At 46.1% G+C, this 24,027-nt stretch overlaps 3 protein-coding genes across 6 annotated transcripts in view; 2 read left to right on the top strand and 1 right to left on the bottom strand.

Moving 5' to 3' along the window:
* hectd1 (HECT domain containing 1) overlaps nt 1-3,759 on the top strand; it is a 28,817-nt gene extending 25,058 nt beyond the window's left edge. The window contains exons 36-43 of one of the 2 annotated variants that reach the window (XM_037071089.1): nt 239-376; nt 1,048-1,532; nt 1,718-1,876; nt 1,987-2,065; nt 2,206-2,299; nt 2,419-2,569; nt 2,655-2,799; nt 2,916-3,759. In XM_037071089.1, the coding sequence (XP_036926984.1) occupies nt 239-376; nt 1,048-1,532; nt 1,718-1,876; nt 1,987-2,065; nt 2,206-2,299; nt 2,419-2,569; nt 2,655-2,799; nt 2,916-3,053 (1,389 nt within the window). In that variant the 3' untranslated portion in view covers nt 3,054-3,759. The remainder of the gene's footprint in view (nt 1-238; nt 377-1,047; nt 1,533-1,717; nt 1,877-1,986; nt 2,066-2,205; nt 2,300-2,418; nt 2,570-2,654; nt 2,800-2,915) is intronic. The other variant, XM_037071090.1, reaches the window with a different exon arrangement.
* Nucleotides 3,760-4,048: 289 nt separating this feature from the next.
* ap4s1 (adaptor related protein complex 4 subunit sigma 1) lies at nt 4,049-6,532 on the bottom strand. Of its 3 annotated transcripts, XM_037071096.1 has the most exons (6): nt 6,261-6,532; nt 5,572-5,712; nt 5,371-5,457; nt 4,717-4,785; nt 4,613-4,624; nt 4,049-4,501 (listed from the first exon to the last, which is right to left on the bottom strand). In XM_037071096.1, exons 2-6 carry the CDS (start codon nt 5,707-5,709, stop codon nt 4,373-4,375), a joined length of 435 nt encoding a protein of 144 aa, XP_036926991.1. In that variant the 5' UTR covers nt 5,710-5,712; nt 6,261-6,532; the 3' UTR covers nt 4,049-4,372. The 3 variants fall into 3 exon arrangements, with proteins under 3 accessions (XP_036926991.1, XP_036926990.1, XP_036926992.1); XM_037071095.1 differs by lacking the exon at nt 4,613-4,624 and having other exon boundaries at nt 4,049-4,511; nt 4,720-4,785; XM_037071097.1 differs by lacking the exon at nt 4,613-4,624 and having other exon boundaries at nt 4,720-4,785.
* Nucleotides 6,533-7,483: 951 nt separating this feature from the next.
* Nucleotides 7,484-23,966, top strand: strn3 (striatin, calmodulin binding protein 3). The gene is made up of 16 exons (XM_037071091.1): nt 7,484-8,070; nt 14,481-14,584; nt 15,818-15,891; nt 17,327-17,405; nt 17,836-17,997; nt 18,113-18,251; nt 18,363-18,498; nt 18,923-19,059; nt 19,158-19,336; nt 19,983-20,030; nt 20,162-20,283; nt 20,394-20,561; nt 20,656-20,796; nt 20,890-20,997; nt 21,322-21,408; nt 21,519-23,966. The coding sequence occupies exons 1-16, from the start codon at nt 7,798-7,800 to the stop codon at nt 21,686-21,688; spliced, it is 2,127 nt and encodes a 708-aa protein (XP_036926986.1). The 5' UTR covers nt 7,484-7,797; the 3' UTR covers nt 21,689-23,966.
* Nucleotides 23,967-24,027: the final 61 nt, after the last annotated feature.

The raw sequence follows: 24,027 nt of genomic DNA, 5'->3' as shown, positions 1-24,027 counted from the left end.
GTTTTCATTTGGTTACCACCATCTTAAAAATGTAAGAAGTTAACGAGATGTTTGTCTTGATTCTGATTCTGACTGTTCGCCACAAAAGAACAAACTCAACCTGCTGGTGAAGAATCACTGAGATTATTTACTTACACATACATTTAGTTTAAAGGATTATGAATCATCTCTCCATGTTTTCTGCCTTCCTCCAGTTTCTTTCCTGTCATGAACATGTCTGATGTGGTCTGTGTGTCAGGTGGAGTTTCAGGGTGAGGAGGGAACCGGTCTGGGTCCGACTCTGGAGTTCTACGCTCTGGTGGCTGCAGAGTTTCAGAGAACGTCTCTGGGGATCTGGCTGTGTGACGACGACTTCCCCGACGACGAGTCCCGACAGGTGATACACAAAAACTGATTTCTTCTGTATGATTAGAAACTAAACCACTTGTTCTGTAGAATTCTGTCGTGAAACATGTCTCAGGATGTTTACAGCACAGAAACATATTTAATGTACACGTGAAGCTAAATGTCATTTGATTTGACTCTGAGAAACAATTTGTGAGAGCTTGAGTTGAAAGCGTTAAAGTTAACTCAAAGTTATCAAAAGAGTTTTTGGTGTACCGGTTAGCTCCGTTCCGTCAGGATCCAAAGACCAACACTCCCATACCAGACGGCTAGCTGCACGGCTAACTGAGCTAGCTACCTTATGGCGGCTACAGTTAGCAGCATTTAGCTGTTAATCTGCTAATATGCTGCCATCTGTTTGTTGGAGTATTTCAACAGGTGGCCAGTTCTTACACAGTGCACCTTTACAAAGAGAGCTCGACTTCCTTCCTTACATCTGTCCGGAGTGAGACCTCTTCACTGGTGTAACAATGAAGCATCTTTGGAAGTGTTTCCTCTATGAGTGAGCCCTCTATGATCAGTAAAGGATCTCTGAACAGAAACGGTGCTCGCATCAGTGAAGAAGAAATCGACCTGTGTGTGTCTGTCCTGTGATGTCATTAATCTGTCCTGTGATGTCATTAATGTATCATGTGATGTCATTAACCTGTCTGTATGTGTCAGGTGGACCTGGGCGGTGGTCTGAAGCCTCCTGGTTTCTACGTGCAGCGCTCCTGCGGTCTGTTCCCGGCGCCGTTCCCTCAGGACAGCGAGGAGCTGGAGCGGATCAGCAAGCTCTTCCACTTCCTGGGTGTCTTCCTGGCCAAGTGCATCCAGGACAACCGGCTGGTGGACCTGCCCGTCTCTCAGCCTTTCTTCAAGCTGCTCTGCATGGGAGACATCAAGTCCAACATGAGCAAGCTGCTGTACCAGTCCCGCAGCTCCCCGCAGGGCCACGACCCCGACAGGCCTCACCTGACGCCCTTCCTGCTGCTGTCGGAGGTGCAGTCGGAGGCGTCCACCGAGGAGAGCCAGGAGACGTACTCAGTGGGCAGCTTCGACGAGGACTCCAAGTCTGAGTTCATCATGGACCCCCCGAAACCCAAACCGCCCGCCTGGTACCACGGCATTCTCACCTGGGACGACTTCCAGCTCGTCAACCCGCACAGGTGAGGCCCTGGACAGAGTGCGGCTGCCATTTTTAATGAGCTCCTATTCTCAGAACGACCCGATGACAGTGAGGTCACCTTTATTAATCATCATGAACACAAACGGCACTGATGAAACCACTTCCCCTCCTCTTCCTCCTCTTCCTTTTCCTTCTTTCTCCTTCTTCCTCTTCCTCCTCCTGCAGAGCTAGTTTCCTGAAGGAGGTGAAGGAGCTGGCGGTGAAGAGGAGGCAGATTCTGTCCAGTAAGAGTTTATCTGAAGATGAGAAGAACACCAGACTGCAGGACCTGATGCTGAGGAACCCGCTGGGCTCCGGACCCCCCCTCAGTATCGAGGACCTGGGGTACGACACACACACGCGCACACACATACACACACACACACACACACACACACACACACACACACACACACACACACACAAACAAAGCTAACTGCCGTCTCGTCCTCCAGGTTGAACTTCCAGTTCTGTCCGTCCTCGAAGGTTCACGGTTTCTCAGCTGTGGATCTGAAACCAAACGGAGACGACGAGGTAAGAGCCCACCTGAGAGCTGATGACATCATCATCAGTGGTGGTGGTGGTGGTGGTGGTGGTGATGATGATGATGATGATGATGATGATGATGATGATGAAGGTGTGGACAGACTGACTCAAACTGAGTGTGTTTACAGATGGTTACCATGGAGAACGCAGAGGAGTACGTGGAGCTGATGTTTGACTTGTGTATGCACACCGGCATCCAGAAACAGATGGAGGCCTTCAGAGGTACACACACACACACACACACACACACACACACACACACACACACACACACTACTCATGTTTCTGTATATCACATGAACTGACAACAATCTCATCTTCCTCCTCTTCCTCTTCCTCAGAGGGTTTTAATCGAGTGTTTCCGATGGAGAAGTTGAGCTCCTTCAGTCATAAGGAGGTCCAGATGATCCTCTGCGGTAACCAATCACCTTCGTGGACTGCTGATGACATCATCAACTACACGGAACCAAAGCTGGGTTACACCAGAGACAGGTGAGTCACACAGACAGACAGGTGAGAGAGAGACAGACACACATGTTGTGTCTGGTTCTGATGCGTCCCGTCTCGTCTCTTTCAGTCCCGGCTTCCTGCGCTTCGTCAGAGTTTTGTGCGGGATGTCGTCTGACGAGAGGAAAGCGTTCCTCCAGTTCACCACCGGCTGCTCCACGCTGCCCCCCGGAGGCCTCGCCAACCTGCACCCACGCCTCACCATCGTCAGGAAGGTGAGCTGCTCTCGGATTGGCTGCTGCTCCTACTCCTGTCCCCTTCTTGTAGTTTCAGGCCTTAATGTTTGATGTCATGAGTGTGTGAACCTGATTGGCTGCTGCCCTCCCTGCAGGTCGATGCCACAGACTCCAGCTACCCATCAGTCAACACGTGCGTTCACTACCTGAAGCTTCCTGAATATTCCTCCGAGGACATCATGAGAGAGCGTCTGCTCGCCGCCACCATGGAGAAAGGCTTCCACCTCAACTGAGCACCGCCGCCGCCGCCACACTGAGCATGCTCCTCGAGTCCGTCTCGCCGCCCGCCGCGTGATTGACAGATCAGCCAGCCAATCAAACCAGCCGACTGACTGACTGACCGACCGACCGCCTGCTGGAGGACGAGGAGGAGGATTCATGTTGCAGAATAAATTAAAGCTCACATCCTTAACCTTCATCACCATCATCATCCTCACCCAGCTGAGCTGCTGTGTGTGTGTGTGTGTGTGTGTGTGTGTGTGTGTGTGAGTGTGTGAGAGAGAGAGAGTGTGTGTGTGTGTGTGTGTGTGTGGACCCTCCTTCTGTCTGTCCTCAGTTTAGTGCCTGGTTTGACTCGTAGCTTCTGTCTCCTCCTCAAACAATCACGCTCCTCCTCCTCCTCTTTTTGTTTTATTGCTTTTTGTTTCCGTGTGTGTGCGACAGTTTTGGGGTTGTTTCTGACCAGCTGTAGAGGTCAAAGGTCAGAGTGCATTGTGTGTTCTTTTACGATGAAGCTATAGAGACACAAACACTGGTGGTGTGCAGCGAGGCACATCAGAAGAGAAGAAACAAATGTAAGAAGCTCTGCTCTCCTTGTATTTTCTTTGTATATTATAAACATTTATTTAACTCGAGTTGCAGTTTGAGGTAAACAGATATTTTCAAATGTGTATGCTCCAAAAAAATAATCATTAAAATGTTTGCAAAGTATGAAGTAAACACCGAGTCCGGTGGTCTGTGAGCTAACGGTGAGCTAACAGCCAACATGAGGACACACGGGTCTGTTCCTGAGAGTTTCTGAATTTAACAGCTTCTTTCCTGTTGAGTTCTCCGACATGACCTCTCCTCCCCTCTTGTCTCATCTTCCCTCTCCTTGTTTCCTCCTCTTCTCTCTCACCTTTGATTCCTTGTCTCCTCCTCTCTTTTCTCCAACTTGTACTGCTGAGATGTGAGCTGCAGGCATCTCTGTGCTGCTCAGTGTGAAGCTTCATATTAACACCAAGAAAAATTTGACTCATTTTATACTTTAACTTTTATTACAAAATAAAACTGTTTGTTTGTGTTTCGGCACCAGAATCACTCTTCACACAAAGTCAACATGTCATGACGATAACTGCAGACGTCTTTATAGTTTTGGTGAACTGACCCTTTAATCTGTGTGTTCACGTCTAAAGAACCAGATTTCAGTGAAGTCGACCATCTGAACTGAGTCCATGCTGCTGTATTAGCATGCTAACATGCTAATCAGAGCATCAACACGGGCCATCTGACTTCTGTTGCGCCAACGTTGCTTCTTCAATCTGTGACATCACTTCCTGCGGGTTTGTGAGCCTCAGCTGTCGGCCATCTTGTCGAGAGCGGTGAGCGGTGCGAGCACGCGGCTCCTGTTCGTCTCCACGATGTGTCCGTTCTGGATCATCTCGTCCAGGATGATGTGGACTCGGTCCAGGTTGAACATGATCTGATGGCGACTCCAAGTCAAAGAAACACACAGACACCTCTGACGTTAATGTATCAGACAGGAAGTGCTGACTCATCGTCATGGTAACAGACAACAGATGAGAAAGGATACGTCCAGTTCACTCTGTGGAGACAAACAGAGACACAGCGGTCAGACTGGAGCACGAACAGGAGCACAAACATGATGCAGCGACGATCAGGTGGATCCAAACTCACCACCCGGCTGAAGTATTTATCCAAAACCTCCACAAAGTTATGAACCAGCTCGTAGACGGACAGCTCGTTCTGAGGAGACACAGATGATTACAGACTTTTGACAAACTTTATGAGTATTTCAATTTTCTGCCACATTTCATCTATAAATCAAAATCACAGTCACAGTGAACCACATCGTCCGTCCGAAAACCCTCGACTCGAGAGGAGAAACGTCGACAAGAAATCTATTTTAAATCATTTTTTGTGTAAAAACATTTTTCACTTTTACTTCCTGATTATGCGCCAGGAACCTAAAACCCAACGGTCCCCCGTCGTTTGACTCCTGATGAAGAAACACCTCCAGGAAATAAAAGAAACATCCACAGATTCAGTGACCTGATGACTCGTCCTCCTTTAACAACAGATGTCGACTTCAGCTCGACATCTCAGAGTTGTCAGCTGCTCTCACACTGATGCATCAGTATTAATACTTAATGACTTGTACATCACAAATACAGCTTCATGTTTAAAGAGGTTCAGTATAGTTTCCACCAAACAAACTGTAGGAAATTATCATTCTGTTGAGGAATACTTTCTGTGGTGGACTGATATTTTTAAAGTTAAACACTTTAACAAACTGTTGAACTGTCCCTTTTCCTCCTGCGTGCTCCTCACCTCGCTGTCTGTGACTCCCACCACGATGTACAGAGCAGCATACTGACGATAGACCAGTTTGAAGTCTTTATACTCCACGAAGGAACACTGCCAACAGACACCAGCTCAGTTAAAGGAACATACCACTGTTTTTGTTTTAACTCAAGCAACAGGTGTAGGTCACAGACAGACAGGCAGACAGGTAGACAGACAGGAAGTCACCTGGTCCTTCTTGCGGCTCAGGCAGCAGCGGACCACGTCGGCCTCCAGCACAGCTCTCCTGCTCAGCTCCACAGGTGTGTAATACCTGGACAGTCTGGTCTGACCCTGCCGGTTCACCATGAGCATGAACTTTATCATTGTCTGATCAGAGACACACACACACACTTGGAGCTCAAAGGATAATTCAGTTCTTTTTTCCTGAAAGAAAACGTCAAATTCTTTCATATGAGAAGTTCAAAAGGTCAAAATGTGTAACTTACAGACTTCTAACACCTGTAAGGAGTCATACTAGTCAAATCAATGACCTCATAAAAAGTACTAATACCACAATAGAGAAAAAATCTATTACGAGTTAAGCTCTTGCATTCACAGTGAATGTGTAAAAGTATTACCATCAACATGTACTTAAACAGTAAATGTACTCATTATGCAGGATAATAAATATCACTATATTTTATAATTGCTGAGATGTTTGTATATCAGACACTTTAACACACTTCAAAATGCCAGAAGTAGCGTCCACGGCCTCAGGGTTGGGAGTCTCCGAGGAGCACCTGAAGGCAGCACACTCTTCTCGTTTCAAAGCCGTTAATAAAAAACGTTTTACACAGAAAACAAGACTAAATGTGAAATTTAGGATAACTTCACGTCGCGTTTCAGTAAAAATCCTGGAGGTTTCTTGGACTTACCGGCAGCTGTTAGCTTGTAGCCGAACTGCAGCTAAATGCGCTCCATCACACGGGCTAACAACAGCAACAACAAGCTAACTGCTGTTAGCTGCTGTTAGCTTGACTGAAGTTTTTCTTTGTAGACGACAAGCCGTCGCAACCAGCCACTCTCTCACAGTTCAGTTACAATTATAGTAAAGTTTTATTTCTCTGTGAAACCAGCGAGAGGACTCAGCTGTCAACAGGAAGCTAACTGGACCTGTTAGCATTTCGAACGCATGCGCAGTAGAGTCCTGCAGTGGTGCGTTCACCATAAATGGTGAAAAAAAAAGAACTTCAGCCACATATCACACAAAAACATTTCATGTTATCACAGTAATTAATGTGATTTAATTAAAATCTATCGATCACATATTATCGATCAAATAGTGCAAAGATGTATTATCATCGTTGTTGTTGTTGTTGTTGCTGTTCTTCTTCTTCTTAGTATTACAACATCAATAATGCTGTCTGTGTCAAAGCAGATATTGACCTGTGAAACTGCATAGTACATATTAAATAAAATTCAAACTTTTATTGTTCAGAGTTGATCAAAATCAAAATGTGAAGTTTTGAAGAAAATGACTAAGAATTAGTATTCTTTCATGGATATTTGTATGAGATATAAGTAATGATAGCATAATATAATTATATTAGAACATAAAGATTTGGCCTTAAGACACCTCCCGTTAATTCATATTGGGGTTTTTTTTATATACATATACAAACCCCAAAATATGTTATGAGAGAGACACGGCCTGTTTCAATAGGCAGTTTAATGTTTATTTTGCTGATTAATCAGCTAAACATCAACTTCTTCTTAATCTGTAATAATAATTTGTGTGTGTGTATATATATTTCATCCTCAATACAAATATGTGGGTATATATCTTATTTACAAAAGGATAATATGTAGTTTAACAAAAGCAGAGAATCAGTGTCCAAAATGTTTTTTTTTTATTTACAAAATTTCATTTTACAAACTGTAAGACAACAATGTCTTACACTTACAAAACATGAAACAAGACAATATTAACACAGAGAAAACAACATTTTACTTAAAAAATAATAATAATACTAAAATTTATAATAAAAAGAAAATTTGTCTTAAATTGAAAAACTAATGGGAGTGTGATTTCCTACGTTTTCCTAGTGTTTGAACGTTACATAGTGTATTTGGATGACAGGGAAAAATGCAGGATGTATCGTTCCCGGCATGCAGCGCGGCTGGGTTCTCCCTCCGTGATCATCGCATCCAGGGAGAGAGAACAGTAATGGCGGCCGGGTAGATCCACACACAAACACCGCGTCCGCAACCAGCCGCACTCACCGCAGCCCTCCGGGGGCAACCAGGCGCACACACCGCGGCGGAGACAGCGCGAGAGTCCCGGAGCGGGGGAACGGGATTCAGGGGGGACGGGAATTGTTGAGCGGACCGTTTCTGTCTGGGACTTTCCTTCTACTTTTCTAAAAAAAAAAAAAAAAAAAGAAAGAAAAAAAGAAAAGAAAAAAGAAAAACATGGATGAGCACCCCGGCGGAGGAGGGGTCGGAGCGGGCGCCCCACGACAGCCTCCGCCGCAGCAGCAGCAGCAGCAGCAGGGGAGCAACAGCAGCGCTAATCCGCCGATCGGAGGCGGCGGCGGCGGAGTCATGGTACCGCACCAGCCGGACGAGCTTCCCCGGCCGCAGCAGCAGTACACCATCCCCGGCATCCTGCACTACATCCAGCACGAGTGGGCCCGGTTCGAGATGGAGCGGGCGCACTGGGAAGTGGAGAGGGCCGAGCTTCAGGTTAGCCAGCTTAGCTTAGCACTCAGGCAAACTGAAGCTAAGCACAACAACAGCTGCGGACGTTTCCAGTGAAACGTTACTGGTCAAAAGAAAACTGTGTAGAAGTAGCCACACATGCTAACACACATGCTAACCCCCGTGACTCCTCACTTTATTACCACCACGTCAAACTGTCACGGCTAACTTAATGTTTGTAACCTAGCTGGCTAAGCGGCTAAGCTAACGGGTCAGAGCAAGAATAGCGGAATGCGGTAGGGTAGGTTACCGTATCTGGTGCTAGCTGATGGCTTTATTGCGCTGTCAAAAGGTAACTTAGCAGTTAGCATTCACCGTTGTTGTCACTTTGCTGTTAGTTTATGAGTGTAATAAAACTTTTCATTGTGGACATGAAGTCAGCGGCTGGTAAAGGAGAAGTGAATCCAGCTGACTGTCAGCTAATCTCCATGCAGCCATTTTGGTTTGTCACCCTGTGTTGGAAGCTAATGTAGCTAACTGTCCAATCAACAGCTGGGCCGCAGACACCAGACTGTGCTTCTACCGGAGGACAGCTTCTGTTTGTGTAGGTGTTTCAGCCTGAATATGTCAATAAAGATGTGTGCTAAGTGTTAGCATCACGCTCAGATTGTTTGTCTGCCTGCTAGCAGGATCTTAACAGAATATGAAACAGCCTGCTGACCATGAATGAGATCATTTAGAGTTGATGATGACTTCATTTACACTATCACCTGATTACAGTGATTACTGTGATTACTAATCTGGACCAGTAGTTTCATCTGGGAGCGCAGACTGATCAGAAGCAATCCAGGAGATGCTAACTGATGTATTATTACAGGTAGATTAAAACTCCTAGTTACACAGCAGTGATGAATGTTACTAACTGCAGTTTACTGAAGTGTTTTCATTTCACTCCAGTTCATTTATGTTCAAACTTCAGTGCCGATCAGCTGTGACTTGTGACATCAGACAGTGTGAGACCACACTACAGATCATCATCATAATGCTGAATGTCAACCAGTTGCATAACTTCACTGTACTGCATTTTATTAAACATCAATCAACCTTTATTTTTATGGCATGAAAACACAAAGATACGAATAGAAGGATTTGTATTTTTATGTCTAATATATCGTATTTACAGTCTCATTGGTTTCCAAGAAATCTGAATCAGTTGTGTCCCTGAAGAAAACATATTTGCTGATGCAGTGAATACAACATTAACATCCAGTGACGTCATTATTAGTTATTGTCATTATCATCTAAAACACCTGTTATTTTCTCCTTTGTTAGAATCTTGTGATCCGTCTTCATGTGCTCAGATAACAGCAGCAATTTGGTTAAAACTGTTGGTTGAATGAACTTGATCTCGTTCTAAATCTAAAGAAGCGATGACGTTGATTCACAAGAAGTTCAGTGTGTGTGTCACTTCATCAGAGTGGAGACGTGTTCATTCAGGCTTCAGTTTCTCTGACTGCTGGAGAAAGTTGGCATGAAGTGCTGAAATGTGAGATATGTGGAGCAGCTCATGTCTTTGTCATAACACACCCAGCTGTGTGTGTGTGTGTGTGTGTGTGTGTGTGTGTGTGTGCTCTGACTTGTTGCGTTGTGACACTGGATGCCTTCAGCATGACTCCGTCACACTTCCTGATAAGAGTTTGTTCAGAACAAATGAGTGAAGGTGTCGACGTTCCTGCTCAGAGCCAATAAATCCTCAAACATTCTCTGGAAATCTCGTATCAATTCACCTCATTGACTGAGTGGCTGGTTTGATTTTAACTCGGTCGGATAAGAGAGAGAGCTCAGATGGTACTGATGGATCGACACTGACAGAAACATTCAGTCCATCTTTTGATAAATCAAAATGTTTGACGATCATCATTGTGAGATATTACAACCCGTTATCTTGTGTTAACATTCAGACTTTCATTGTTGGTTCTTACTGATGGCTCATGAAAAATAAAGAAATTGAATCAGTAGATTTAGAGTAAAGGTGAGTTCTGTCTGATGCTTCACAGGTTGAACATCACAAGTGCGTCTTCACCAGGCCGACCGATCGCACTCTGAGGTGAATAGTTTAAGGGCCGTTTGGTCATCGAGCTGCTGCGTGTTTCTGTGTGGACGTGAACAGCTGAACCTGTAAAAAGCGATTATGTCGACTTGTTTACGTCTGTGTGAAGATGAAACCAACTTCCTGCCGTCTCTGTGCTCATTCTGTGAGTCAGTCGAGCTTCAACTCTGTCAGACGTCTCTAACCATCATAAAGAGCTGATGGATGGATGTTGCTGTCTGGACAGTTGAATAGGTAACATCTGTGTTTTAAGATATCAACAAATCACGTTTAATACTTGTTCAACAAACTCACGAGTGTTTATGGAATCACACTATCGATATCTGCAGACGGTGTCAGAGAGACGACCCCGGCTGTTCAGAGGCAGCGTGGGTCGGCACCAGTGTCCAGTTTAGTCCCACAGCCAAAGTGTTTTTTGTTTATACTTGAAATTGTTTTTGCGCTAAAGCAGAAGAATCCTCCTCATGTTCTCGTCCTGCTGGATGTTTCCAGTCGCTCCATTCAAACGAGTAAAGAGTAAATCCCAGAGAATCACCACGATGACTCTGCTGTTGTTCAGAAACATCACGCAAGCGCTTTTAATCCGTTATCGGTCTAATTTGCCTAATCTTCAAAAACTCAACCACTCTGAGCTCGACTGAAGCGTCCTGCTTCAGTTTCTGTGACTGAAAGAAAAAACAGGAGAAATGTCCTGAAGTCATACGAATGTTTCTGTCACTGTGCTGTGATTTATCAGCCCACATCTGTCAGTTTCCTGATAGACGAGTCAGTTCTGACATGTTTCTGTCTGATCCTCTGTGGCTCAGTGGAGCCTTCTGACTGGTTCAGTTGTTCATGTTTGCTGTGTAAACGCAGTCCTGCTGCACTTTCAACGTGATTTTATCGAGGAAGACTCAATGTTCAGAAACAGCTTGATCCACTTCTCCCTGTACGTTCAGCTCTGATCGGCCCGGTCCAGGCGGTGCAGATGTTAACGCTCCACAGGAAGCAGCAGCAGCAGATGAGTTTCATGGTCCCGCCGTGTTAAAAGCAGCTCAGCTGTAAAATATTGATGTTCACTCTGTTTCTGTAGCCAGCTGGAGGACGTGAGGAGACGTCAGGAGCACAAACTTCCTGCTTCAGTCTCCAGTAAAGATGCTGACGAGCTGCTCGCGCTGACCTCAGATCAGATGAATTTAAATGTACTGCAAGAAGTTTTAAATTCAGAGATGACCATCCACAAGATCAGCTGTTTCTATACAGGGTTCTTATTGCCAGCGGTCAGATTCTGCCGATGAAAACTACTTTTCATGGCAGAGTGCTGAGGATCATCTGAGGGTAGAAGCTGCTCTGTAGCGTGGTGGTACAGCAGCAGAACATCTGGACTCTAACAGAACATTTAGCCTTGATGGGCAGCAGGATACAGCTGTCTGCTTATTATGAAGATTTGGAAATGTGGATCATTTCAGTTCTGAAACAAAGGTGCTCTCACTGAGAAACTGGATCTAGTTGTAGGATTACTTGTGACCCGGTTGTATGATCAGCACCAGAACACCGTTGACTTTGTATCACCATCGTCATGTAACAGACGGCTGTTGTGATAAAGTCTGCAGCAATCTGTGGATGTTGTCTCAGAAGCTGAAGATGAAAAATAGATGTTACAAGGTTTCTAGTAAAAGTCTGTAAATCTGCTCGGAAATCATAGAAAGAAGACGCTCAAGAATCATCATGGATTTAAGTTTGTCAGTCTCAGTAATCCAGTGATGGTTGTCTGTATATCTGTGGACACACTGCTAACAGGAGCTGCTAACAGGAGCTGCTAACAGGAGCTGCTAACAGGAGCTGCTAACATCTAATTCTGCTGCTTTGAGTGGAGACTGTTTGATGACTAACTGTCTCCATGGCAACAGTCTACTTCCGTTGAACAGCAGCATCACCAAAGCACTTGTCCTGTCATACTTTATTTATCTATGAGGTCAAAGGTCACCTGTTTACCTGGAGACATGTGTCAGTGGGCGGAGCATCACCGTGGTGACTCCATGTTTTGGTAAAGAGGGCAGCAGGCGGGCTGTAATCAGGCGTCCTGGCCTACTGGGCCCTGCTCTGACAGCCCGATCCCAGCTGGGCGCTAAAAGTAGACCAGCCCAGAATAACTACACACACACAACACACACACACACACAGGTTGTGGTTCAACTGGCTGTCAGTCACAAAATGAAGAGATGATTAAATCAGTGTGACAACTTTGTTCAACTTTTGTTATTTGTTTTTTAGGCGATTATGGGAAAGAATTGTCTTCTCATTAGTGTGTGTGTGTGTGTGTGTGTGTGGCCCCTCAGACCCCCCTGTGTTGAGCTCAGCCTGGTAAATGTGGGCCAGTGAGCTCACTCCTTCATCATCATCATCACCCCCGCGCTCTGACCTCACTCCCTCTCACTCCAGCTCCCTAAGGAGCGCTTGATTCATGTTCACCAGGTGCTCTGTCCAGGACGGGTGGAGTGACTTTAGCGGAGAACAAACTAGAAAACTCTGCAGCGCTCTGAGATTACAGTCTGATGAGCTCAGAGCCATTTCATGTTTTGTCTTCTGGGTTGATTCTTTTATAGTGAACTGTTCCTTTAAGTTTTAAACGTGTGGTTTGTAAGAAATGGCCACCTGTCGGATTCATACCCCGAACAAATGGAGGGGCAGCATTTCCCCAGCTAACTGCAGCTAACTGCGGCTAACTGTTGCTGCAGTTTAGCTTGTAAACTCATTTCACTACAAAGCTACAATGTGGCTAGCATGCTAACTTCAACAGATATCCCAGCAACAAGACAGCCGTCCAAACTGTTCTGTCTCCAGTTCTGTTGATCGCTTGAGTTATCTGTCTGTTTGAACATGGAGGTTTCCAGGTTCTGTACACAGGACTGGTTTCATGGACACATGATGTCAGAGAGGAACTTTGGTCCAAAGTGCAGCAACACAACAAACATTAACTAACCATGTCTCTCTCTCTCTGTCTCTCTCTCTCTCTCTCTGTCTCTCTGTCTCTCTCTCTCTCTCTCTCTCTGTCTCTCTCTCTCTCTGTCTCTCTCTCTCTCTCTCTGTCTCTCTCTCTCTCTGTCTCTCTCTCTCTCTCTGTCTCTCTCTCTCTGTCTCTCTGTCTCTCTCTCTGTCTCTCTCTCTGTCTCTCTGTCTCTCTCTCTGTCTCTCTCTCTCTCTCTCTGTCTCTCTGTCTCTCTCTCTCTCTCTCTCTCTGTCTCTCTCTCTCTCTGTCTCTCTCTCTCTCTCTCTGTCTCTCTCTCTCTCTGTCTCTCTCTCTCTCTCTCTCTGTCTCTCTCTCTCTCTCTGTCTCTCTCTCTCTCTCTCTGTCTCTCTCTCTCTCTCTCTGTCTCTCTGTCTCTCTCTCTCTGTCTCTCTCTCTGTCTCTCTCTCTCTCTCTCTGTCTCTCTCTCTCTCTCTCTCTCTCTCTCTCTCTCTCTCTCTCTCTCTCTCTCTCTCTCTCTCTCTCTGTCTCTCTCTCTCTCTCTCTGTCTCTCTCTCTCTCTCTGTCTCTCTGTCTCTCTCTCTGTCTCTCTCTCTGTCTCTCTGTCTCTCTCTCTGTCTCTCTCTCTGTCTCTCTCTCTCTCTCTCTGTCTCTCTCTCTGTCTGTCTCTCTGTCTCTCTCTCTGTCTCTCTCTCTCTCTCTCTGTCTCTCTCTGTCTCTCTCTCTCTCTCTCTCTGTCTCTCTCTCTCTCTCTCTCTGTCTCTCTCTCTGTCTCTGTCTCTCGGGGGAGGACCTCTGGTTTCTTTGTTGTCATGGCGACCTTCATTAGAGGAAGTTGCGACCCTCAGTGTTCCTCTGAACCCCCCCTGTTGCCATGGGCACCCTGGCAGAGAGCACTCTGCTGTGTGTGTGTGTGTGTGTGTGTGTGTGTGTGTGTGTGTGTGTATTAATAGCTGTTGGTGCGTGTTGGGTTTCAGCAGCAGCTGCTCACAGACAGACAGATGGACAGAGAGACAGGTGTGGTCAGTCAGACAGGTTGATGGAGGCGATGTGATGAGACGTCTGTCTTCTGGACTGTTTCAACTCATCCTGTTCAGCTGCCTGAAGGATAAGCGCTAACAAAATGGCTCCACTAACTCAGTGACAATGGTCATTTCCTGTTACATCTTCACAATAAAAACCCCCGGTTGTTTAGTCATTTATAAGCCTTTATTCTGAAGGAGCATCACAGTAAACATTGTTTTCAGCAGCAGTAACTGAACACCAGCTGACAGTGAGCACATGAACCAGCTGATGGTGAACACTGTCAATAAATGAATGAATGAGGCTCATTATGACGTCTGTTGTTCGTTAACGTGTCCATCAGTCTCTCATCACTGTCTCTCTCTGTGTCTCCAGGCGAGGATAGCGTTCCTGCAGGGGGAGAGGAAAGGTCAGGAGAACCTGAAGAACGACCTGGTTAGAAGAATAAAAATGCTAGAATACGCTTTAAAACAGGAAAGGTAAGACGTGTTTCTGACCTGACTCTTTGCTCTGTCACCACTCAGTACAGGAACTATAATGATGTCTGTGGTTGTGGTGCGTTAAGGTCGGTTATACAGCCCAGATCTTCTCTGGTGGTAAGTTTCTTCAGTAAACGAGCGCTCAGCGGTAACATGGCTTTTACAGGCTTTTCTATTATTTTGAAATGTCCTCAGAAGCACTTCTGAAGACTTCAATTAAATGTCAGATAACAACATGTAACTACAAGCAAAACAACATTATATCATAACCCAGCATGATGTTGGAGCTGGTTTGCTGTCGTGGGATCTCGATGACACCTGAAAGTCAGATGAAGGGCCGGAAGTGATGAAGACCTGTTGGGAATCGTAGGGAATCAAGGCAGAGTGAAAGAAGATGGACCTGCACACAGCCGGCGTCACACTTGACAGGAAGGTTTTTAAATCATGTCTGCTGCCGTTTCTTAATCTTCTCGCCTTTATGTGTCACTACTTTCAGAACTAGAATGAAAGTAGGCACAGCCGTGAAACATCAACATTTAACGCTTCTCCATCAGAAAATCACTTCCTGTCCATCTGCAGACAGCCTATAACGTGTTATAAGATATTAGATTTAGACTGATTGTGTTTGGGATCCTTCATGAGCTGCTGACTCGTGACATCTATAATCCAGTCCGTGTGTTTCCAAAGATGTTGTGGCTGAATGAGTTTTCTGTTCAAAGCTTTCTTGTTTCCCTGGAACAAACACACTGACACTGATACTGTTCATCTGTATCTACGGTTCTACTGTATGATGCTGCACATGTTCTGTATATCTGTTTTATTCTTATACTTTTCTAACTCACAGTGGAAGGTAAAGGAAGAACTTCAGTGTACAGAGAAACTTATGTCTTTAACATTAAACTCACCAACAAATCAGGTCAGAACAGAATTCACAGTTTGATGAAATATCAGGTGTGATGTGATAGTAGGTAGTAACAGATAATAGGTAGAATAGCAGAACTGCATCATTGAGAACATTATAATGTTTAGTTAATGATAAAATACACAACAAATCTATTATAAATGTGTCAGTGTCACGTTTTCTGTTCATTCATTGAACTCTTCTGATGAACTCTGATCAGTTTGCGATCACATCAGCTAACGATCATGTTATTAATGAGTAACCAAACTTACTGAATGTTTTGATGTTTGAATGTGTTTGTGGTGATGAAATCTCTTCTGTTTCGTCCTCAGAGCAAAATACCACAAGTTAAAATATGGAACAGAGTTAAATCAGGGAGAGATGAAGATGCCAAGCTTTGAATCAGGTGAGTGATGCAGGAACATGTTTGTTCATTTCAAACAGGACTGAAGCCTTTAACTCTCCTCACTGTTCCACCTCTGCTCAGTAATCTGTCTCAGCTCCTCCTCCTCTCTTCCTCTCCTCCTCCTCTTCCTCTCCTCCTCCTCTCTTCCTCTCCTCCTCCTCTCTTCCTCTCCTCCTCCTCTCTTCTCCTCCTCCTCTCTTCCTCTCCTCCTCCTCTTCCTCTCCTCCTCCTCTCTTCCTCTCCTCCTCCTCCTCTTCCTCTCCTCCTCCTCTCTTCCTCTCCTCCTCTCTTCCTCTCCTCCTCCTCTTTCCTCTCCTCCTCCTCTCTTCCTCTCCTCCTCCTCTCTTCCTCTCCTCCTCTCTTCCTCTCCTCCTCCTCTCTTCTTCTCTCCTGACACTTCAGCGTATCGTCAGCTCAGTGCTGTTCGTCTCTACAGAGGCAACTAAACTAAACTATCAGTAGAGACGATTATCCACCAGTTTTCTGAAAGCTGCTGTAACAATTGGCCACCTGTCAAATTCATTCTCAAAAGAAAAGAACACCATATCACCAGAGAAACTGCTAACTGCTGCTAACTGTTGCTAACTGCTGCTGTCTTTAACTCGTTAGCTCAGTTAGAGATTCTAGCTGGTCAGCATAACAACATAAATCATCATAATATCAAAACTACTATTTCTTTACACTCTTGATAATTAGTACATTTCAAATGTTTCATTTAAAATCCTCTCAAAACAATGTTGTAGTCTGTAGTCCTAAACTCTGACATCAGTTAGCATGTTAGCACATCCGGTTCTCTCTTTTTTTCAGTTACATGTGTGTGATAAGCTGTGTGGTTCCACAGGCTGAACATATTTACAGGTTTCATTCATCATTAATGTCCCACAGTTTAATCCTGAAGCTCTTCATGTGCTAACAACAGTTAGCGGTTGCTAACAAGTGTCTGAATGAGACTACAGAGGTTGTCGGGGACATTAAACGTCCTCACAGCAACACGGAGACTCATCTACTCACTAGTCCGTCTTTACAGGCCACTTTAGTTCCACACTGTTCTAACTCTGACTTTACAACTTGGACACTGATCAGTTTATAGAAAACCTGGATAGTAATTGTGCAGTAAGACTCTTAGTGGTGGAGACGTTTCAGTCATGTGACCGTGATGTCGTCTGTCTGTAGCCTAACATTAGCTTCTTACTGCTACACAGTTAATGTAGCTTCACACATCACAGAGTGGAGTTCATCTGTGGAGATTATCTGGATCAACAGAACCTGGACGGTTCATAAAGTTGAATCTCGCAGGCTTCTTGTGGCGATGCGAACACGACAGCGTTCTCTTTCACCTTTATTTACAGAACATCTTAGCGTTGATACTCTGGTCGCGTCAGGAAGACTGTTGATGATGTTCTCAGTGTTTCCTCATCGTCTGTTTGTCCTTCAGACACCAAAGACTCCGAGGTCTCTGCTGTTCCTGCCAACAGTCAGCTCACCTGGAAACAAGGAAGACAGCTCCTCAGACAGTAAGAACTACTGTTTCTACGCGTCTGTTCAGAGTGTTTGTTACAGCTAGAATTATATTTCTTTGCAAAATGTAACTCTTTGTAAAATGCCACTAATTGTCTTTTGTTGATCAATCATCATACAGGATTGGATCAATTGTTTATTCTGAAAATGTCTTATTGTGAAACATACTTCAGTAACTGGACAGGGAATTAATCTGTCTTGTTTTCTCGTTATAAAAAGAAATGATTATCATGATTTAAAAATGCTCTGCTGTTTTGTGTCTTTATGTCCGAGTGTGCTGCTTTTCTTTGTGACGCATTTTATGATTTCACATTTTAAAGTTTTGGTCTGTTGGTTCGACTGAAGAGGACAGGGTTAGGTTTAGGACGTTATAAAACAAATAACAGGTAGGAGAAGTTTGAATGTGTTCTCCGTGTGTTTGTTCAGGTACCTGCAGGAAGTGGGATACACAGACACCATCCTGGACGTTCGGACTCAGAGGGTTCGTTCTCTGCTCGGCCTGTCGGGCTCCGAGCAGAACGGATCTGTGGAGAACAAGAACCTGCAGCACCTGATCAACGGGACGGAGCGCCGCAAGGAGGGCAAGAGGTACACGCGCACACACACGCATACGCATACACACACATACACATACACATACACATACACAGGGTGAAGGGGAGTCAGGTTGCACGTTGGTTACACCTGTGCGTTGGTGTGTCAGGAGTCCAGGTGACGTTCTGGAGACGTTCAACTTCCTGGAGAACGCAGAGGACAGCGATGAAGAGGAGGACGAGGAGGGAGACCTGATGGATGACATCAGCACCGACAAACACCATCGAGCCAAGAAACACAAGACCAAGGTACACACACACACACACACACACACACACACACACCTCTCCTCCTACTTTCTTCAGTTTCTTCTCTCCTCTCTGATTCTCCTCCTCGTGTTTCGTCGTCTCCTCCTGCAGGTAGGGAACGAGGGTTTGGCGTCAGAGGACGACGCCGACACAGAGGAGGCTCTGAAGGAGTTTGACTTCCTGGTGACGGCGGAGGACGGAGAGGGAGCGGGCGAGGCTCGCAGCTCGGGGGACGGGACGGAGTGGGGTGAGAGCCACGGGACACATTCACACCTGGTCGCTCAGTTCACGATTCATTTGAAGATGTACAGAAACATAAAGTTTCATGTGTTTCCTCCATGTGTCCCAGCCAATCACATGCTGGTGTTTAAGTAGAGGACAGTTATCAGCCAATGAGATGCTGTGTTGATAGAAGAGAGTGACGTCAGCTCTACACGTGAACCTACACAAGAAAGAAAAGAGTTGATATAATGTTTAGCTTCATTTTAATCATTTAGTTTGACTCTGTTATTAGTTTGTTTGATCACTTGATTGGCTGTTGATTATTTTCTAGATTAATTGTGTTGATGTCATCAAAGTTCTCTGCTCAACTCTCTGAAATGTAAAAAGATTCAGTTGGCAGGTTTTATCAAAAACAAAATCAGAAGTTCATTAAGTGTGTTTGTCTGCAGCGGAGCCTCTACCGTTTCCTCCTGGCGGGGGGAAGTCCTTCCTGTTGGGGTCGGACGACGTGCTGGAGAGCGTGCTGGGTTTGGGCGACCTCGCCGACCTCACCGTCACCAACGATGAAACAGACTACAGCTACGACGTAAGACACAAACCAAAGCTCAGTGGCTGGAGTTCAGGACGTTCACTGCTCGACTTATTTAATTTTTAATCACATGATCTGTTGATTGTTGACCTCAGCTGCCGTCCAATAAGGAGTCTTCGTTCAGGAAGACGTGGAACCCCAAGTACACACTGCGGAGCCACTTTGACGGTGTTCGAGCGCTGGCCTTCCACCCCGTCGAGCCGTGTCTGGTCACCGTGTCCGAGGACCACACCCTCAAACTGTGGAACCTCACCAAGACCGTCCCCGCCAAAAAGTACGTCCACATTGACTCTATAAGTTCTACGTCTACTCTATAAACATCCAGCAGTCAGTCAGCACAACAGGGTTTTGTAGTTGGTAGTATTCAAGGTTCACAGGTCCTGGAGGATCCAGTCACAGGTGGACACACTCAGTTCAGGTGTGAATGTCCTCAACACACAGTGAGGACACTTTTGAGATTCGATCACTCGTTGACTTCTGTGTTCTCTCAACCAGCAGATGTTTGTACACACACTGTCTGTTCCAACTGATCCAACAGCTGAACCTCAGCAGCACCAGGCTCCATAACAAATGTAGTGATTTTAAGAGTTGCTTAGTGAGGTAGACACACAGGAAGAAAAGTGTAGATGTGTTCATGAGTCTCGTGGATAAAGACGCTGGATGTTGTTTCCTTCAGTCGCTGCAGCTTTTCTGTGTTGATTCTGAGCTTCAGAGGAAAATCCCCTCTGCTCAGACCTGACACCTTCTTCAGTATTTGCATCTCATTTTCTCGTCACAGCAGCGTCTCTGACACTATTCAAGTGAACATACAGACGCATCAGTGTCCCGCTCATAATCCTCCACTGTAGCCGAGCAGAGCTCAGCACAAACTGTCCTGAGGATGTTTCATTTCTGACCTTGTGTTTCCTTTTGGTTTTCAGAAGTGCCTCTTTTGATGTCGAGCCCGTCTACACATTCAGAGCTCATGTGTACGTATACACACACACACACACACACACACGCGCTCCACCTCCACCTGTCTGTCTCTTCTTGTCCGTGTCCCCAATCATTTAATTATTAGGCCCTAAACTTCACCTCTTCAATCTCTGTCTGTCTCCAGTGGTCCAGTCTTGTCGTTGGCGATGACCTCCAGTGGTGAGCAGTGTTACAGTGGAGGTATCGACTCCACCATCCAGTGGTGGAACATCCCCAGCTCCAATGTGGACCCATACGATACCTACGGTACACACACACACACACACAGTTCTCTAATGCCTCATGTTGTTTATCTGGTCAAGAGCTGTACAGAACAATAACAGACCCTTCCCATCTTTTCCCTCTCATCCGATCAGATCCCAGCGTCCTGGCGGGCTCGTGGACGGGTCACACGGACGCTGTGTGGGGATTGGCTTACAGCGGCATCAAGAACCGCCTCCTGTCCTGCTCAGCCGACGGAACAGTAAAACTGTGGAACCCGACGGAGAAGAACCCCTGCATCAGCACTTTCAACGCAAACAAGGGTGAGGACAGAAGACGGAGAGCGCCACCTGGAGGACACGGCAGGGACGGCATCATGGGAGACTTGCTAATATAAGTGTGTGTGTGTGTTTGCAGAGCACGGCGTCCCTACGTCAGTGGACTTCAACGGCTGTGACCCCGCCCACATGGTGGCATCGTTTAACAGTGGAGACGTGGTGGTGTACGACCTGGAGACCTCCCAGAATACACTGGTGCTGAAGGGGCAGGGAGAAGGCAGTAAGACACACACACGCACACACACACACACACGCTTTCCTCTTCCTCGCTGTCTTTTAATCCTGACTGTTCTTCTCTTGATTTGTCTCTCAGCCCTCCCGGGGTCGAATCATATCAACAAGGTCGTCAGTCATCCCACGTTACCGGTCACCATCACTGCTCATGAAGACCGACACATCAAATTCTACGATAACAAGTCAGGTCAGTCTGTCTGCACCTGTCTGTCTCCACCTGTCTGTCTCCACCTGTCTCCACCTGTCTGTCTCCACCTGTCTCCACCTGTCTGTCTCCACCTGTCTGTCTCCACCTGTCTGTCTCCACCTGTCTGTCTCCACCTGTCTGTCTCCACCTGTCTCCACCTGTCTGTTTCCACCTGTCTGTCTCCACCTGTCTGTCTCCACCTGTCTGTCTCCACCTGTCTGCACCTGTCTGTCTCCACCTGTCTGTCCCTGAGTAATGGGATGAGCACATGGTTATTTGATTTTTAAAAAGTGTGTGTGTGTGTGTGTGTGTGCGTGTGTGCAGGTAAAGTGATCCATGCCATGGTGGCTCACCTGGACGCAGTCACCAGTCTGGCTGTGGATCCAAACGGGATCTACCTGATGTCAGGAAGTGAGTCACATGATCAGTGATCGCAGTTCAATGACATGATTCAGGTTGGACCTCAGAGTGCTGATCAGTCTCCTCTTCCTCTTCCTCTTCCTCTTCCTCTTCCTCCTCAGGTCACGACTGTTCCCTGCGTCTGTGGAACCTCGACAGTAAAACGTGCGTTCAGGAGATCACGGCTCATAGGAAGAAGAGCGAGGAGGCCATCTACGACGTGGCCTTCCACCCCTCCAAGGCCTACATCGCCTCCGCTGGAGCCGACGCCCTCGCCAGGGTCTACGTGTAGAGGAGGAGGAGGAGGAGGAGGAGGAAGAGGAAGAGGAGGACCGCGGGGCGAGAGACACCGACAGACAGACAGACAGACAGAGAGAGAGAGAGAGACATGTTGACAGTATTCAGGTCTGTTCAGGTCTCTGAACACAGAATAAATATTAATGACAGACTGAAGGTGACGGATCTGCATCAGACGACTGAACACACACACACACACACACACACACAACCACACACACACACAGTTTAGGTGTGTGTCTCCCTCCAACTGACTGAAGAGACGTTCAGCAGCAGAAACGTTGTGGAAACATTGTTTAAACGCTGCAGCTCACCTGTCCTGTGACGTCGTCATCACCTGAACGTACCTCTGATGACACTACATGAAGCCCCGCCCCCCTCGTTGACACTAGTCTGACGTGCAGACCGGCTGACAGCAGGACGCACTCATAGGAAAAATCCCCCCACATGTTCAGCGTTTCGTTCATCACATCTAAAACCTTGTTGCAGCGCGAGTGTTGTTCCGTCTTCAGGCGCCACGACAGGAAGCTCATACGTCCGTCCGTCCCGTCACGTCCTCGGGGACAGACAGATCTGTGTCAGCTGGCGTCTGTTTGTTCAGAACTCATTGACGGTGAGGGCTCGGTTTCCAGTAAGTTCTGACATTGTGAGCTGACAGGAAGCTGGACTCTGATGTCATCCTTAACAGTCAGCACCCAAAGCCTCGTTCAGACAGAGTTCATGTTCTGACGATGAGCTGCGGGGCTGAGTGGCGAAGTGGGCGTGTCCACAGGATAAGCTGCTGGCTCTGCTGCTCGTCTAATGACGTTTGTTTAAAAGTAATCGTATTCATCCAGGATATGAGGCAGGTCTGAAAACCAACAACTGCAGAGGTGTTAGATCTGTAAAACTTCCCTCCAAAGGAGAATAGAGATTTGAAATCTGTGATGTCATCAGAATGTAAAGTCTGGTGGGCGGGGCCAGTGGAGGAAACTCTACTGTGCATAACCAGGAAGTAAACGCAGCAGCCAGAAATCCTTTCTGATGTGATCGGCGAGCGGGTGCCATCTTTACAGCTGGTGTCTCGTTCTTCTATAAATCTGTGGTTCTGAATCTGAGAACAAACGTGTGAAACATCACGTTTTACTCTGCGGACTTCCAGATTATCTGATTGGCCAACGCAGCTCGCCGTCCAGCTGCGTTTCTCCAGAAGTTGAGTCTGTTTCTCCTCAGCACACAAAACTTTGATCAGGAGGAACTGTTGCTTTGTTTCTCTTGTTGCTGAGAGATTGTAGAAAACAGAAAAGATGACTCCAGAGACGACATCAGGAGACGAGGAGGGAAACATTAAGAAGCCATCAGGTGTCCGTCAGGCGTCTCTGTGCTGCTGGTTTGAATCCCTGTTAATGATTTAGCCACTACATAATATTTCTTTATCGTCTCCTGATATTGTCTTTTTATGAGAGATTGTAGTCGATGTCATCTCCGACTCAGAAATACAATCTGGAGGCTGACGTAACGTTTTCTTGCTCGTGGCTCATATTTAAACCTTCTGTTGCTGCTAAAGAAACAGGAGCTGTTCTCTGAACGTCCTGCTGACTGAGGAGTTCCTCCTTCATCAGTGAAGGTTTCAGTATCTGAGCGCTGCACAAGACTTCGTTTTCACCTCCGTACACGTAAACAAATATTAAACTGTGCTGTGAAACAGTCGAACTAAAGGTGAGACGCTTCATCAGTAACACAACCTGAAGGAAACCAGGTGACGATTTGTTAAATGTGTTGAACATCTGAGGGGATTTTTCTTTAGTCACAGCAGATCATGTGATGTTTTAACCGTTGGTGGTTTTGTCGTATTTAAGTTTTTAAAAACTGAACTGAAGCTTCAGGAAAAGATTTTGCCCTGCCTAATTTTTTACAGTGTTTTTAAATTCTATAAATTAATGTGAGCGTTAAAGAGACTGAACGTCAGCTGGTGAACGACCGCGCCGGTTACAAGTCAGATTTTGTGTTTCCGTCTCTCCAACAAGCTGCGAGCTGATTGGACCTCCGTCCAAACGGGAACAGAGGATTGGTTAACACGCCCCCACCTCAGCTCCTGATGGGCCAATCACAGCCCTGCATTTGACCCCCCGAGGTGATGAGCGAAGGATTCAGACGTTACTGTAGTTCAACATGGACGCTTTGTGTTTGTGTAAAATAAATCTAGTTTTTATAATCGTTTTTATAAACGTGGAAACGTCTCGTTAATGGCACAGAGGAGGATTCTGGCTCCTCAGTCCCGTCCAGTCCTGCCATCACAACACTCACAGGCTCCGCCCTTCGACTTCCTGTTTCCTGTCACATTTCCATCACCAG

Source organism: Acanthopagrus latus, chromosome 16, assembly GCF_904848185.1.
Source record: "Acanthopagrus latus isolate v.2019 chromosome 16, fAcaLat1.1, whole genome shotgun sequence".
NCBI classification, from domain to species: Eukaryota; Metazoa; Chordata; class Actinopteri; order Spariformes; family Sparidae; genus Acanthopagrus; species Acanthopagrus latus.
Note: the sequence above shows the minus strand (reverse complement) of the source record. Positions and strands in the feature narration are given on the sequence as shown.